Below are 16,835 nucleotides of genomic sequence, written 5' to 3'. Positions count from 1 at the left end.
TTCACATGCTTTCCATCCAATCCAAATAAAACAGCAACTGAAGAGGCTTGAGTTCTCACACAAATCAAGCTCAGAGAGCAGATCTGTTGAAATAAATCAAAACTTGTTGAGTGACACCTCAGGGTGTCAAAGAGCTAAAGTGGTGTCTCTTTGGAGCCATCACCTCGTGTCTGGAAATGATTACTCGCTCCAGGAAACATTTCCTCACTAGCTTACATCATGTCAATGCATTTCCGTCACTTGTGTTTGTTATTCAAAGGTGTGTGTGCGTGTGTGTGGTTGTGTGTGTGTGTGGGTGAGAGTCATGAAGGCAGCAGAGTGTTGAAACAAAGAGGAAACACCTCGGATGAACCCGGAGGTCACATGTACACACATGAAACATGAATGAAAGCAGCATCTCGGCCGCTCTCAGTGCTGTGTCACTGCTCCAGGAGCCCGACGAGGGGAGCAGCCCCCCGGCTGTGAAGGGCTGGGAATGTGGGGTGTCCTGCGTGGAGCGTCGGCTGTGGGAGGCAGAGCAGGGGTACAAGGCCCAGATGGATGTCTGGGGCAACATCTGTTCTACCTCCCGGCTGGGTCTTATCAGCAGAAAGGCCGCCACGCACTGGACGGGAGAAGAAGACGGAGAGAGAAGGGCATTCTTTGAGGAGTTTAAGAAAACATGCCTGCTTTTGTTTGTCTTGTAAACGAAAGTTAGGTTCCCTGTCGGGTCATGCATTTGCATTTCGCTAAGCTCAGAGGCTTTATTTTGTCATGGGTGAGACCGCATTTGTTTTCACTTCTGATGGGTTGATACATCGTCCTGCTCTCAGAATTATCCTGCAGACGGCAAGATACATTAGTCCAATAAATTCAGTTAACATTCATGTATTAAACCTCAAAGGGTTGGTTAATTCTTATATTATTTATTTTCTAATTCTTATAACTAATTTCTATAGTTTTTCTTGATGCTTTAAATTCAGTCACATTTAAAAAAGTAATGAAATGAAGCCTTAAATGATGTTACCTTTATAAGACTTAATTCAGACTTGAGTTCTGCAAGCTGAAAAAAACAAAAACCTGTCATTATTTCAAGCTAAAGCCTTTATAATCATAATAATCAAGCAAGTTAAAGTGATAGACTCAAAAAATGTAAGAAAAATACTCAAAAAAAAAAAAAAGAGCAGACTCCTTCGTTAATTTTTCCCTTGTCAGTACAATCTTCATTTTCGATGATGTGTGGATTCATCAGACACTGATCGATGTTTCTCTCTTTGATTTTGCAGAAAAAAACACCAACTTGATGCACACAGATCTCTTTCTGTGATCTTAGCAGGAAACAAGTTTGATCAGCTCACTCTGTCAGCTACTGCTTTGAGGTTTGAGGACTCGCGCTGAGGCTGCGGCTGTGGCTGAAAGAAATCAAATGTTTGAAATGGTTGAGAATAATATTTTCAAAAAAACACACATGGTTTCATTCATGATGTGGCCAGTTCACTTCCTCCTCAGTGAAAAAATCACGAGTGTTGATTCACACTCCTTTAGTGTTAAAATAAACGCAGCCTATATTTAAATCAAATCCACACCTGATGGAGGATTTCCTGTTCACAGTCACTGTAACGTGTGTGTACTGAACACGCTGTTACCAGGCTGTGCAAACAGAGACGAGGAGTGCTGACGTGAATGCTTCGCTCTTTTAAAGTAAAAAAATCAAAAACAAAGGACAGATAATTAATAAAGCAGTGATGAACACCATTCTGCTCATGAAGCTCTGTCCTCACTGCATGCTGCGCTCTTTCACACATTGGCTTTAAACTTCTGCTAAAATTCAGACCTGCTTCAGTTGGTTTGAGTTTCCTCCCTTCAAGGCAGCTGTTAATTAGTGTTCAGTTTAGTGAGTTACAGAAATCAACTTGCAGAGACTTGAAAGTTTCTGCAGATACTGTATCCATCTGAGTAAACATCACATTCATGTTATTGTTGCTTGGTAATGCAACCATGAACACAGACTGATTAAAGTCTGGACTGTGTTACCACAAAACAACAACAACCACAAAAAAAAGTCAGCAGCTTTTCTCTGAAAGCCACATCCACGGTCTGCGGTCAGGAAATCAAACTCCTCTAACAGAGGAGGGAGATATGGAGGAGATAAAGAGAGAGCAGGTAAAGGTTCAGAGAGGGAGGAGAGGAGCAGCTGCATCTCTTCAGAGGAGTAAAACCAACTCTTCGACAGAGAAAGTCTTCCTTTTTTTTTTCCTCAGGAGGGCTGCTTCTCTGAGGTCCTGGCCTCTTCCCTTCCTAGATGCCCATGCTGAGGGAGGGCTGCTTTGGCGTGACCAAAGAGAAGCAGAGAGAAGGAGGAGAGGGAGGGAGGGGAAAAGGGAGAACCTGCTAAATGAAAATAAATAAGAAGAGCGAGATGGTGAGGACTCAAAAAAGAAAAAAACAGAGAGAAAGTGAGAGCGACAGGAAGAAGAGGGGGGAGTGCGACGAGCGCAGCAGCCCATGGTGTGTCTCTGGGCTGCAGCAGCTTCCAGAGCCGGTGTGCAGCAGACTGAAGAGAAGCACGTCTGCCCCAGAGGCAGAGACTGGAAAACAGGATCAAAGAGTCGCCAGGGCAACCTGCATGACACACATTGTATTAAAGCCACACGGTTAATTTGAAAGAGATGGAAGAAGGGCAAAAGGAGAAGAAAAGGGGAGGCAGAGGTAGCACAGAGCAGAGTGTATTTATCAGGAACTCCTGTCTCACTCGGTTAACTCTGCTCTCCAAACTTTCTTCAGCGGCTCGCTCTGACTTTTAGAGATTCAACCTTCACTGGCTCATCTGAGTTTTCAACATCAGCATATGGTGTGTCCAATTTCCACGGGTAACCTTGGATCACAAAGAAAAGACATTATAAAAGAATTTATGTTCCCACTGAGAATGTTACCACATGCAAATATCTGATTAACAAAGAGTTAATCAACAAGTTCAGACCTGGCTACATGGAAACAGGACAAACAGGAGCCAAACAATATCCATCCTGTGAGGAGGCAGAAAATATTCATGCTGTCCACACGAGGAGACACATTAAATACAGACATGAGGCACTTCATGTTTCTCTCACAATGACAATCTAATCATTCAATCATTCATAGTCATTCAAATGTAAATAAAGACAAAGACAAAAGTTCAAATTTTAAAACTTTAATTGCCATATCAGACAAGAAGTTTGATTGGAAAAAACAAAAATACAAAACAAACAAAAAACAGACAGACTTCAGTGAAGGTGTGAGCAGATGATATGCAAAAAGCAACATTTGTTTAACCCCTTGTCCTCAGGTTTGTTTTGCATTCATGTGACTGAATGCAGATCCTTCCAGACTGATTAAAGCTACCTGGCAGACCTCAGCCAGGTAAACAAAGTGATTGAAATCTGGACAAAACACTGAACAAAACAACAACAAAAACAAAACAAAATAAAAATGAAGCACAAAGGGAGGCGATTTGATCTTTTTCATTACTGCAAACATCAGGGGAAACCTGCGGCACGATCAATGCGACTCTTTGAGGTGTGGAGTCCACACGGGGGCAGCCGGGATGAAAACCCCAAAGAGCGCTGAGGAGGACGAGTGGAGCTGCAGTGGAGGGGCAGAGTGGGTTGGGGTCTACGATAAACAGCAGACAGGGAGGGGTCTTCACAGACAGTTGGAAGGCATTAGGGTGTCGGACAGGGACTTGTCAGATGCAGCTGTTGCTGCGGCTGATTGATAGAGTTTGTATTCCACCCTGATGGGAGGCTGGAGCTGCTCGCCGGGGCAGAAAGGGATTATGTCAGTTAGAAAGGAAAAAAAATACAGTAAAAATGTAGAAAAAAAAACATAGCATAATGTTTGTTTAACACTGAAAGGAAAATAAATCCATCACATTTTTCTTTCCTGTGGCTGCAGAGCCCGGTCAATCACGGCCGACGTTTTTGTTCTTTTTGATTTTCTTTGATTTAAAAGAATTCATACGTGCGTGTGTGTGTGCGTGTGTGTGATATATAAAAATCTGAAGGTAGCTCTACAAGGTTAACATACAGAGCTGTAAAATAGATCCTAAGTTGCACATTTATAAAAGCATTCAGACTTGTTTCCGCCTCACGTCTCAGTAAAGTAAGCACTTAGTCACATGATTAGTAGTACTGGTGTATGGCTGCACAGGAAGGTACACAGCAATATGCTCGTTTGCATGTACATAATACTCCATGAGATACTCAGACTACACTATTCAGATTAGATATGTAACTACCGTACATAACACAAGCCTTTGGACTACGCACTCCAATCACACAACAACATTTGTTGTTAGCAGGTCAAAGGAGAATCACACCGACAGCCATACAGTACTTCTGAGTGAAAACATCGACAGTGCCCACCCACACATCCTGTAAAGTCATTACTGGAGATGTTAAACATATCTACAGAGGACCCAGGCTCACTTTGTGTGTGTTTGTGTGTGTAAGACTGAGAGAGAGTGTGTGTGTGTGTGTGTGCGTGTGTGTGTGTTAGTGTCCGATGATGACTGAAGGAATGCCATGTGTCCCACATGCCGCTGGTCTAATCCCAATGGCACAGACAGTAGTAAACAAGATTTCCATTTCTGGCAGAGTTCAGTGATTTTCCTGGATAAACTGCTTTACATCAGCTGGTTACATGGCAGCTCTCCTCGCTCAGGTTGTAGTGGCTGACTGCTCGTGCACGATCCCTTCCAGCTTGAAAAATGAGAGCCCAGTGAAAGGTGGAGAACATACAATACACTTCTCAAGGAGAGAGGCCAGCTTCTTGGGCTCTATTATCTTGTGTGTACATGTGTGTGTCTGTGCGTGTGTGTGTGCATGGGCACCAGCAGCATGTGGTGGTCTTCTTTCATCGTCAGCCGCCAACGTCTCCTTGCATTAGCAGCAGAATCGTCATATCCTTGCAGGTTCTGTGTCTTTGTCCTCCAACAGGCAAATGAACTGACCGAAGATCTCTTTCACGGCCTCCATGTTGTCGGTGGAGCTGCCCTCTAAGATCCAGCGCTTCCCTCTGGCCAGCGGCTCCAGCTCAAAGTATTTCTTAATCTGTGGACACAAACAGAGTGTGATCAGTCAAAACATTCAGGTTTTTGGATCCTCTTTAATCATATAAACATCAAAATCTTTTAAATACTGACGTGTAAAGAAAAGGCAGACAAACACAACAGCAGAGGTTTAAATCAAACATTTCCCCACGTGAGAAAAGGAAGCACGTCCTACTTTGAGCTTAGGTAGCTGGCTGTAATAATATTGCCCCTGCACTGCAGAGCTTAGGGATGTTTTCAGACCCTTACACGGTCTGTTTGAGTTAATTTAAAGGAAATCTGACTCCAGTGTATGGAGTATGGGGTTTTATTTTTGAATTTTTGTTTTCAGAGACCACAAAACTTCAGAAAGAAGAAAGCAGGAACCCTTTGTCTCTGACTTCATTTCAATTACATGCCCAATGTGTCTTCTCCACATAATCATGAACATGAAGCTGTGTGCACCCAAAGTTTAGGGGTAAACAAATAAATAAAAAGGAGTACATGTCATGGAGATAAATGAAATAAAACAGGCTTCTTCTTTGAGAAATGTGTGGCTTGTTGGCTTGGCACTGCTCTTCGTAGGAGCTGATTATAAAATTCAGATGCTGGCTTTCTGCAGCTCATGACAGTGGGGGTGCGGTGAGTTTGGTGGTAGAACCAGAACCAGCTGTTGGGTAGAAAAACAAATCCAGCAAAGGGAAACAATGACTTAGACCTCCACCGAGAGTACTGCAGGTTGTTAGGGATCCTGACATTTTCAAGCCGAATGGAAGTAATTTAGTTTGCCCGGTGTGAACGGAGTCCAGCCATCTCCTCCTGTTTGTCTGATAGGCATCGAAGAATTCACACAGACAAATGTGACCTGTCAGCAGCTCTGAGAACCAAACCTCAATAACGCTTTTGTCATAGATTCAATCTGTCTGTCTGTTTTCAGCTAAGTTTCTTTAGTTTTAAAAAGATGGGGTGTTTATCACAAAATCAGTTGCATTTAGTTTCCTGCACGGATTAGTTTGATCTGATTTTTAGCTCTGGTGTTTCTAAAAGGAGCAGACAGGAAAGGAGACGTTCATCAGTCTGCAGGGATACCAAACCTGTGACCCTGACTGAACATAACACACCTTAAAAGGCTTATATCATATTCTTAGTATTCAGATAGCATCTGTTCAGATTCCTGGATGACTAAGCTCTGATTTTAACACAGCAGAAGACTGCAGCATATGAAGAGTCCTTTTTAAATCCAAGAGGAAGAAAAAACATAAAGCACTCCGTAAACGCCGCACAGGTGCCCGTCACAGACTCAAATGACTTTTCAACTTCAAGTGAAATTGCTTTTGTCTAGACCGTGCTGGGCTGTCTAGCTGTGCCATGGTGTGTGGCATGAAGAGGATGGGGAGGAGGAGGAGGAGGAGGAGGAGGAGGAGGAGGGGAGGAGGGGGAGGTGGGGGTATTCTTTGTGTCTGCTCAAATCCAGCCAGCCATGCCAGTGAGTGGGAGAGCGAGCGCTGTCTCTGCCCCTGAGCCGAGTCTCTGTCCGGGTGTAATGTGAGTTTAATGACAGATTAAGTCACCTCAGCCGCGTTTGGCTCAGAGGCCTGGCTAGAAAGCTGAGCGGACCCAAACAGTGTTAACAAATCTGTCTGGGTAACTCGAGCTGCCCTAGTCCAGGCTCTCGCACCAGACCTGGACTGCAGACGTTGCGGCTGGCTGCCTGTCTGGCTGGCTGGCTCACTTGTCTGCCTGTAGCCATGGCCCTCTTCTGGAAGACTCTGGCCCCTGCACTGGCAGACAGTCAAAAGGGCAGCAGTGACCTCTGTGCAAGTGCAGACAGGCTCAAGCTTCTCTCACTTCCCCTCCTTCCCTCTCGGGCCAACAGAACACAACCAGGGGCATCTCACAGTGCGGCAGATGCCTTTAATCGTTTGTAACATCAGACAGCTGATCTCACAAACCCGACACCAGATGACTGATCGAGTTTTCAGTGCGGCATTACAGTTGTGCAGTCATGAAATGCCAAAGAATCCTCCTTTTATTTAATACCTAGTTGGTATGAACACCGACTTAAGATGCCACATTTCATGGACGGGGCACAGAGGTTTTACAAACACACAACAGCAGGCAGCCAGGATACGTCGCCAAAACACCGTCTCAGTGTTACATGACCGAAAGAACCCCATGACCTGCAGTAACAGACGGGCGCATCCACACTGGCAGTCGACAGTGTGGCCCAAACCAGTTTCCCTGAGATTAAGTCCTCCTAAGCACACTTATGCTTGCTTAAGGAATTGCGTGAGGCAGTGGGAAGGGTAAGCCACACAAGACGTGGGTTGCCAGATGGCTTCTAGGATGACCAGTGGGTCACCCAGTCTAGCTTCTTCTAGGTCATACAGACCCAGGGCCTCGCCTTGTGCATTGGAAAAGCGGCTTATACATGCATAAGGTGTCAAAAATCTATAATCACCTGTATGTGTGTAAACTGTCTCCCTGTGGCAGTAACTCAGACACAGAGCTCCTCAGTCACAAGCCTGAGGAGGAGGAGTAATGGTTGGTTGGTGAACTAGTTAGGCAGACTAGAAGGTTCTATGATGGGGTTACATGAGCTTGATTTCAAATTCAAATCTTTGGACAACATTTTATCAACAAAGCAAATCAAGAATTTATTTACACTTGTAGAATTTAAACTGAGACTGTACTCATTAAACAATACTACATGTTCAGCAGGCACTGCTGTAAACTCAGGGGGTTAGACTTCCACTTGATTTATGATGTGACAAATGGTCGAAGAACAGTAACTACTGAAGTCAGATGGTCAGGGTCAACACATCTCTTATGATGCATGTAACCTGTTTCTCACAACACCAATGCACTTTAAATGGCGCATTTCAGTTCAAAAAGTCCCCAAGGTGAGTCAAACCTTAACCTAACCACTTTGTGTCAAACAGAAGAAAAGGATCACCTGAGTACTTCAAGTTTGCACCACCACCTACATGCTTAAGCATACAACAAGAGCACTTCAGTGGAGTGTGTGGATGTGGCTCTTTGGAGCTGTCGCCCACAGACCACGGTGAAGCAGCATTTATTTGAATGACGCATCTAGAAGTTACACGTCATAAGGTCTGATTCATGGCATTTGTTGATTCTCAAATCATGAACTGGTTAGATTTGCTTTATGTTGTTAGGATGAACTTAAAAAGTGTTTTCAAATTAAAAAATAATGGAGTTACAATCAAAATTGAGAGCTCTATAATGTCAGCGTAACACTAAGTAAATGCTTTGGTATTGATCATGAACGATGGCTTAAAGTCATTAATCACTTGAACTAGAAGCATGTTGGTTACATTTAGGGATGGCTACCGAAATAGGTACTAATATAGTTACCGACCGAATCCTTGAAAAGAACCGAGTACCGATTCAGTACCGGAACCTAAATGCATCCTTGTGGCTATGAGGGACTGAAAGAGTAGGTGATTTTCCATGCTGGACATCGAAACAGCATTGCAAGTCTATATATTGAAGAAAAAACATGTTGGATTTAAAAAAAAACGAGATTATATTGTTTTAAAAATGATCAGTACTGTATCGTTTCAAATGTGAAAGGTACCCATCCCTAGTTGCATTTGATGATAAAATGATAGATGGAGCCGACCGAGTCTTCCAGAACGCTATTCATTAGATGACAGATTTAGAGTTGAGGGACAACTTGGACAGGGTAGGAGAATGTATATAGAGGATTTTTTTCTAGGGAGGTTTTTTAATGGCTATTGAGAGTCAGTATCTAAGCTATTTGTGGGACAGAGACCAAAATAAACTTGGCGAGCAGAACTGTATGCTTCCTCTGGAAATACTTCATTCTTTCCAACGTTTTTTGAAATTTCACATGTTGATTAAAGGAGACAATGCACCAATTACTGTTTGGAAAACAGGTCTTGAAGTTATGTGACTTTATAAGTGATAGGCTGTTAGGTTTGACCCTATATGACCCAGTGCCTGCAGGGAGAGGCTGCACAGCTAGTCAGCTAAGCTTAAGCTCCAAACCTGGCAAGCCAACTTCATGCTCTTTAAGATAGCGGACTGGCATGTATGGCACGTGCACCCAGCTGCTCCCTGACCCATCTGCCAGATTACTACATTCGATAGTCACTGTTGGCGTTATGTCAAATCAAGAGGATATCCTGGTAGAATAAGAAGAGCTTTGGCAGCTGTCTGCTGTCGGCAAGGTCCTGCTCTGGCCTCCTGACCAACTAAACACACCAGGGAGGCAGACAGAGGCGAAAGAAAGAGACAGGCTGGACGAGCGGGAGGGAGGGGAGAAAAATGCCTGAAGCCAAGTCTAGTCATGGAGGTGCATAAACTTGGCTGCTGAGAATATATGTGAGAAAAGCCCCTGACAAATTTATGTCCTTCACAAATTTATATCCACTGTTGTGCAGTGGTGTTTGGTTAAAAAATAAAATTGCGGGTCCAAACTAGAAAGCAGCTGGTATTGTGCAGTACATCATTCGGCAGTGACTCTGACTGGGACTTGGAGGGTGGCCCAGTTAGGTCCAGCGCTGATCATCGAATGGAGTGGAAGGAGGAGAGGGTCCAGTTTGTCTCTGGGCACTGGCAAGTTGCCTTTGAGAAAGGCACTGAACGCTGGTTGTAGTGCCAAGTTTGAGGCGTCCCAAACACTCTGGCTCAATAAATGTGTTTCAGCATTTCTGTGTTCATTTTGGGTCCATATGTGAATAATATCAACAATGATGTACAAATAGATTAGATTATCCCAGAAGAGGGACAAACAATGTCATATTTTTCATTCTTTTATTTCTTCCAAACACCTCTCTTCCTCCAACAACTCATTTTTGTTGTCATGAACAAAAATCCAAAAATGAAAAACAGCTTTTTCTTTAAATAGTTTGTGTTTTGGTAATGCAAGAGGAACAACATGCTTGAGAGAAAGTGACTTCATGGTTACATACGCTGAACAAAGTACTTTTGTTAAACAATGTTCCAGTGCACAGGCAGCTGAGAAACAACAGCCTGCAGACTTCATACGAGGCACCTTGGTTGTGTCTGAAACAGCGATTTATCAACTTCACAATTGCTCATTTTTCATGGCGAGTACAGAGTTTTATCTTTATTCTGTGTTTCTCCTGTGGTCATTTTGGCAGTTTGGACTAATTTATTCAAATTAAATGCTTTTCTTAAAGTTGCATTGGATGAGGGCCAAAGCAGCACATTACACTCAGTTCAAAGCCACGTTAAGGATTATCTGATCGTAAGACTTGCTTTGGTTCACTTGTCTTGCGCCTACACAAAGGTTTTTGGGAAATCTCAAGTCAGTTCAAGCACTTTCACAGAAGTTAACAGGAAAGCCAGATGGTACAGACGCAGGTTTTTGGCAAGACTCCTACAGAAAGTTAAACGACCTGCACTGTCAACTCTCAATTTCTCATCTACAGCAAGTTTTTTTGTCAAGTCTGGCTTATGCAGTCGCCTCCGGATCCAAAAGTCTGAGAAAAATATTGAAAGTAAATTCAATAATATCAAATAATGCTAATAATCTCTTACTGTTGAAGTAATTTGATCATAAAGGGAAGAACAGGAAATGTTCATTCGAGAAGAGTTTGCCTTTCAGCCATGTTTACAAAAGCCAAAACCTAAATAGAAGCCGATAAAGACTCACCTAAACAGATAAGTTATCCTTCAAACACTGCTTTCCTGCAGGCAACTATCAAAACTTCTCTGCAGAGCAAGGAGGGCTTTACTTAATAAACTCTGTCAAGAACTGGTGAATTCAGCCTTGAGGTTTTCCTTTGGACAAACTTCAGCAGGGATCCTTTTTCAGCAGGAATAACATCCGTTGATCAAACACTACTTGGGAACATGTGTGCATGAAATGACCACCGGTAGAGGCAGCAGAAGCATCAGACACTTATGGAGGACATTTCCTTTATTACAGGCTTAAAAAAACCTCTCAGCCGCTCAGAGGAGGATATGGCCTCCAATGCCCTTGTGCTGATATATACCATGACCACATGTCTATCCTGCTTCACCGCCTAGTGTCAAACCCTCACCACACAAGCAAGCTGTATAACTGGAGAGGGAAGCATTAGGGGGTCTGTGAACCGGGGAAAGTGGCATACTCAAATATCCAAGACAATCAATTACACCATCCCTTGACATGTTGGCCCCTGTGAAAATATCAGTCACTTGGAAAGTGGCCCACACTGGCGACTGCATTGAAATGGGAGGGTAATGGGAGATCCACTTACCATATAATAGATACGTCTTTGTTTGCTTTTCCGGCTCACCTAAAGAGCCTTAAAGACATGAGAGAGCCTGGAGGTACCAAAGAGAGAACACACTTGCAAAGCCTGTGAAAAAACAAACACTGCACCACAAACTGTGGGAGGTGTCAGATGAGACAACCTGCTGGCCCGTGAGTGAAACCTGAAGGCTATTTAAGCCCGGCTGTGACACCTTGGGCAACGGACCCACGCTTTGGCTAGGGGATTACTGTCCCCAAGCCATACCAAAGGTAGATAATGACCTGATCATCTGTTAAGTGAAAGTATGAGCTGTACACGAGGCACCTGACACAACAATCTCTATTTCCAGAAGATACTGCAGAAGAACTTTGGAACCCCTCTGATTCTTGTTGGGACAACAAACAGACCACCCAGCACAGAAAGAGAACTATGACCTATGCATGGACCCTGAATCCAACACTGCCCATTAAGGATGGACTAACTGACCAATATCAACTTTCAGATCAGAGCCGACTGGCTATAATGCCAGCAGTGGAGTTTGGAGCTGTGGATGCCTGTATGTTTGTGCACATTGAATGTAAATTTTAATAATTTCCTTGAACATTTTTATGATGTGACATATTTTCCGTTACAAAATCCTATGAATTAACTCTGTGCCAAACAAACCCTGGTCATTACATGAAATGACAAATATTCTTGAGAAAGTGAAAATGTTAAAATTAACAAGGAAAGGATGGTTGAACTTATTAATTTGGGAAAACCAGCCCATCTCCATGGTAGAGAATGCATATTTCCACTTATTTGGAGCTTTTAGGTCCACAGTATGTCCTGCCTTCTCAACTGTACGTTTCAGACACAGCCTCCCTAAAATCAGGACAGGATCAGGGGCCAAAAACATGTCAGTAAACTTAATTCCCACTCTTATCTCTTGCAAAGGTGGTGCATGGCGCCACTTTCATTGTGGTACTTTGATGGTTTGTCAGGGAGAATAAAAAACCACAAGGAACATTTAAGCAGTGCTTAGAGCAGAATGCATGTTAACACATATAAAATCAAAAAAGACTAAGGGAGCCATAACCTAAAAGTCCAAGCATCAGAAGAGGGAGTTGCAGAAAAACAGAAGGATATGGACTTTCAGTTTAGTCATTCTTTGCTGTGGAAACGATCCAGGCCGAGCCAGCACGTAAAAGCGTTAAGGCCACCCTGGAACCAGGCCATAGTTGTAGAACTGTTGGACCAGGGGCTTCAACAGGCAACAAATTAAGACTTAAGTCCTTATGTCATGGTACAAAAACTGAGCTGCCTTTAGATTTACTGTCCTGTTCCACTCAGGTGGGACTGTGGGTCTCCCTGAGGCTCAGTGCAGCGCAGGTTCAAAGTGATTCACTCGCGGTGCACTTCTCTTCAAAGCCAACTGACCACTGCCAGATCAGAGCTGTCCTCAGAGGTGCTGTAAATCCAAAGTAAGACTGCACAGGGAACATTCTTCCCAGCCCTTTCAGTTACACAGAGGTATTTATTTTGATTTTTCTTGCAGCAGATCAGATGACTTCCAAAAACACTGGCTGCTGTTACCTGGATAAATGACCCGTGCTTCAAGTCTGGTAGTGGCAACAACAGATGCACAAGTGTTTGCAGAACACAGTCAAGCAATCTTAAACACTGGTGATTAGGGCTGGGCCATAGTTTGATAACGTTAATTCACTATCAACAGAGTTGTAAGATGATAACGAGGAGGATGATGATTAGGATGATATTACGTTAACATCTAGATTACATTCTTATCAGTGTGAAGACAAATGTTTCAAGCAGACAGCTATCTCTACAGAAAACAGACAAAGCAGTATCAAAACAGTCTAGTATCAGAGCAACTGGACTCTTACGCATAAGACAGGCAAACTCAGTCAACATTATTGCCCCTGATAGACGTATAAATGCTTCGAGTTTCTGTTACATCACAGAATCTTTGGTTCTGGTACCTGGAAGAGATCAAGGACTGAAGGTCAGTAAACCTGGTCGTGTTACAGTCCAGGAAGATAAATATCATTTTCTGTGGTTAGAGGGCAAGCTTAAGGCAGAGGGGGGAAAACATCCGTCCTCTTGTATAAGTTAGGAAGTAATTGGCAGGTTCAGTAGCTGGAACATGGCCCCTTCACCAGGGGTTGACCTGCAGGACACTAAGAAAGTCTGTGAGGGCAGAGTATTTGGGCTGTGAGTAGTGGGGGAGCTGGGGTGCCCATGTTTTCCTTGCTTTATTACAGATTTACAGTAACTCAATTTATTAAAGGCCAAGAGCTCCCTGACAAGGAACATCTGGTCTGTGGAACTTGAACGGGTGAGCTGGCATCCTGCCCATGCTCCCTGCTGCAGGGGGCCAATGTGCCAGCACCTTCCCTCGAGCCCGCCCTCCCACTCTCTGAGCTTCTTGTGAAAAGAGCCGCCTTGCTGTAGCAGCCCACACAGAGGGCCCTCAAAGCCCAGGAGGTCCGTTACAAGCCACCCCTCCTCCTGCAGGACCCCCCTATTGGGACCCTCCACCCCTTTCACTTTGGGGGCCCCCTTTCACGCTCCAGTCCTGACAGTTGACCGGCTTTAATGCTGCAGCAGGCCCCCGCTTTAGCACACAGCACGCGGCATTACAATCAAAGTGCTCTCCTTCTGCAAAAGATTTAAACCATGCGTCAAGTTGGAGTCTGCACACACACTCACACACAACACTCTCTCATGTTCACAAACACTCTCACATGCCACCGAGCCATCATCTTTCAAATTACCGGATCCTGGCTTTTCTTATTCCATCTTGGCACACATTCTTCTGCTTATAATCACGACCACATCTTCAGCTCCAGAATGTTTTTGTATGTTATTGCTTATGTACATATTTGTGTGTGTGTGCTCTGTGAATGACTTACAGAAGTTTCTTACAGTTTATGACAACACAAAATGAAATTCAGAAATCAAAATAAACTCTAATATTGAAGAAACACAATGAAACCAAGGTTGGTTTGTGTTAAATGGATATATACTGACACCTTTTCCAGCTGTGCCACATCTGTATCCACAGTATCTTTCACTTCTCTTTAAAGTTGTATCTGAAGTAACAGTGCATCCTGAGCTCAGTACACAATGGTAAATGTGATGTTATTCTAACTGTACAGTGTGTCTATTTTTATTTACTATTAGATTTCTCGTTTGAAGAAATAGTTTGAATCATGAAATCAGGAGAAAATGCTGCAAAACGACTCTAATAAACGCAGTCTGAGCTTGAAAAACACGACTGTGGATTAAAGTTGCGCTCCTTTTCCTGGCAATTGGGCATTTAAATTCAAGAACACTGGGGTATTTAACAGGTGAAGACTGAAGGATAAATTCTTCCCAGCCCCTGAATAGCCTGGATTAAACTTTTCCCGGAGTTCCAGATTTGTAAAACATTGTTGTGCCATCAAGGAAACTTTTAGAAAAAATCATTAGTCATTTGGAGTTTTTTCAAAAGGGTAAGTTTCAATGGATGAAAAACCTCCATGGAGGAGAACCCCCAGAGATTCCCAGCGTTTGATCCCTGTGAGTCAGCAATGGAACCCGGGGGTCAAATCACATGCTGAATAGGCTTTTCGGAAGTCTTGTCCTGGCTAGTGGCGGCCGGTCGTCCGACCCCGCTTGACCAGCAGACAAAGGCAGGGCACTGACCACAATTGGGATGGGTGGGGGGGTTTCTCCTCCAATGGAAAGCCCAGTCCTGAATAGGGTCTGGCTGGCTGAATTGCGTTCCACTCTGATTTTGAGAGTGAGGACCCATTGGGGTCAGGGTTCAGCAGCATTTGACGTGGGCTGTGGGAAAAGCCGAGCACGGTGCCCGCACAACCTGCCGACTGCCCTCTCACCCACGGTGCCCCTTAACCTCCCAAAGGGACGGACCACCAGCCCAGGGATGACAGCACGAGAAAGGCTGTATGGGTGGGAAAAGGAAAGAAAGCAGAGACGAAGGTGGGCGGAGGGCTGGACATACAAAGATGTAAGAGAGATAAACCATCAAAGAAACCCAAAGTTTCTAAGTAGCTTCACATATTGTGCTTCAAGGGTCTAGCACACACTCTCCAGAGGGTAATCAATACGGACTGCTTCAGTGCTTTCCCAGCCCTCGCCTTCAAGGTGGGATGGATGACACACCGAGTAGGTGACTGGAAGATCTCTCCTGACACTGAGGGGCCATAGTCCATGTATGTGCAATCACTCACACACTGTGGGTGCCACGGAAATATATGTTACAGTACCCTAAAGGTGGCATACTGTATATAAAAGAGTCGGATATATTTACCAGCAAAAACATCTGGAGAGAACTTTCTTTGGCATTGCTGTCTGACATGAGGCCACCTAGTAAGACTGCTCAGTAAAAAACATTTCTCTGCCAAATATGTTGCCCCCCCAACACTGTGACTCTATCCTGTTTTCAATTTAATGATCAGTGATGACAGTTACTAACACTTTCTGCTCCCCATCAGGGCAACAAACTACCTTTCTGTTTCTTCATTTAGTTTCACTAACTGTGACGACACACGATAACACTCACTTTGCTCCTCATGCAAAATGCCAAGGTGTCATTCCCTCCCTTCTCCACAGTGAAACTCTTACTTGTCAGAGAGATAGAGACTTTCACACAGATCACACGCTTTGTGGGATGGGAAACTCATTACCTGAGCCTCCACAATCTCTGTGTTTTAACTTCACATGAGCAAGGAATACTCCTGATACCTGTGCCTCAAGGTTACAGAAATTACCAAGGAAACCCAACAGGCTGGAGCAGCTTTCAAACATCTCTGCATCGAGTTACATTATTTAGAGATTAAATCACACAATCAAGAGCAATGACAAGAGTGTAACATAATCAGTACAACAATCTGTGTTGGAAAATTAAGCTGTCAATGTTTTATTTTACCAGGGACGCTGGAGTTGTCTTACTGCACATGGCAGAGTCACTGACAGACTGGAGACACCTCTTAAAAAAATATCACACGCTGCTTTGTATGAATGTCACTTCAGGGCACTCAACAGTACACCTTATTAACTGATAGAAGAGAACTACACTGGATCAATTGTAGGTTGTGTTAATGGTTGGATTAACGTTGGAGATAAATGTAATGTTCGGTTTGATTTGTATGTTTGTATAACTTTCAGTTTGAACAGAAAATATTAATTCCACAGGAACATCTCAGTATATTTTGTTGACAATGTGCTTCATAAATATCCTCATGTTTTGTGTTTATAAAAGAAGCGAGTTAGGGGTTTCAAACTTCTTCAAGCAGATTCACACTGTATGTTTTCTACTAAATGGTTTGTTTGTGCGCTGTGAAAGAAGACAAGTTCCATAATCATGACGAGCGTGCGTTAGGCAAATCAGTAGGTTGCTACCGGCATCCCAATCAGGAAGTTAAAAATTACTCGTAAACCTGAACATCAAAAGAGTAAGAGGGAAGTGCACTCTGGCACTGGCGTTTGTATTGTATTTTATCTGAAGAGTGTAGCCTCATTTAAACCGC

At 43.7% G+C, this 16,835-nt stretch overlaps 1 protein-coding gene across 2 annotated transcripts in view; it reads right to left on the bottom strand.

Annotated features, from left to right (window-relative positions):
• Positions 1–3,204: 3,204 nt before the first annotated feature.
• LOC141790338 (ADP-ribosylation factor-like protein 15) overlaps positions 3,205–16,835 on the bottom strand; it is a 97,165-nt gene continuing 83,534 nt past the window's right edge. For both annotated transcript variants that reach the window (XM_074670158.1, XM_074670157.1), the window contains exon 5: positions 3,205–5,069. In XM_074670158.1, the coding sequence (XP_074526259.1) occupies positions 4,917–5,069 (153 nt within the window). In that variant the 3' untranslated portion in view covers positions 3,205–4,916. The remainder of the gene's footprint in view (positions 5,070–16,835) is intronic.

The sequence above is a fragment of the Halichoeres trimaculatus genome, unplaced genomic scaffold (genome assembly GCF_033239565.1).
Source record: "Halichoeres trimaculatus isolate MK-OKI-2021-1 unplaced genomic scaffold, fHalTri1.1 fHalTri1_scaffold_5, whole genome shotgun sequence".
Classification (NCBI taxonomy): domain Eukaryota; kingdom Metazoa; phylum Chordata; class Actinopteri; order Labriformes; family Labridae; genus Halichoeres; species Halichoeres trimaculatus.
Note: the sequence above shows the minus strand (reverse complement) of the source record. Positions and strands in the feature narration are given on the sequence as shown.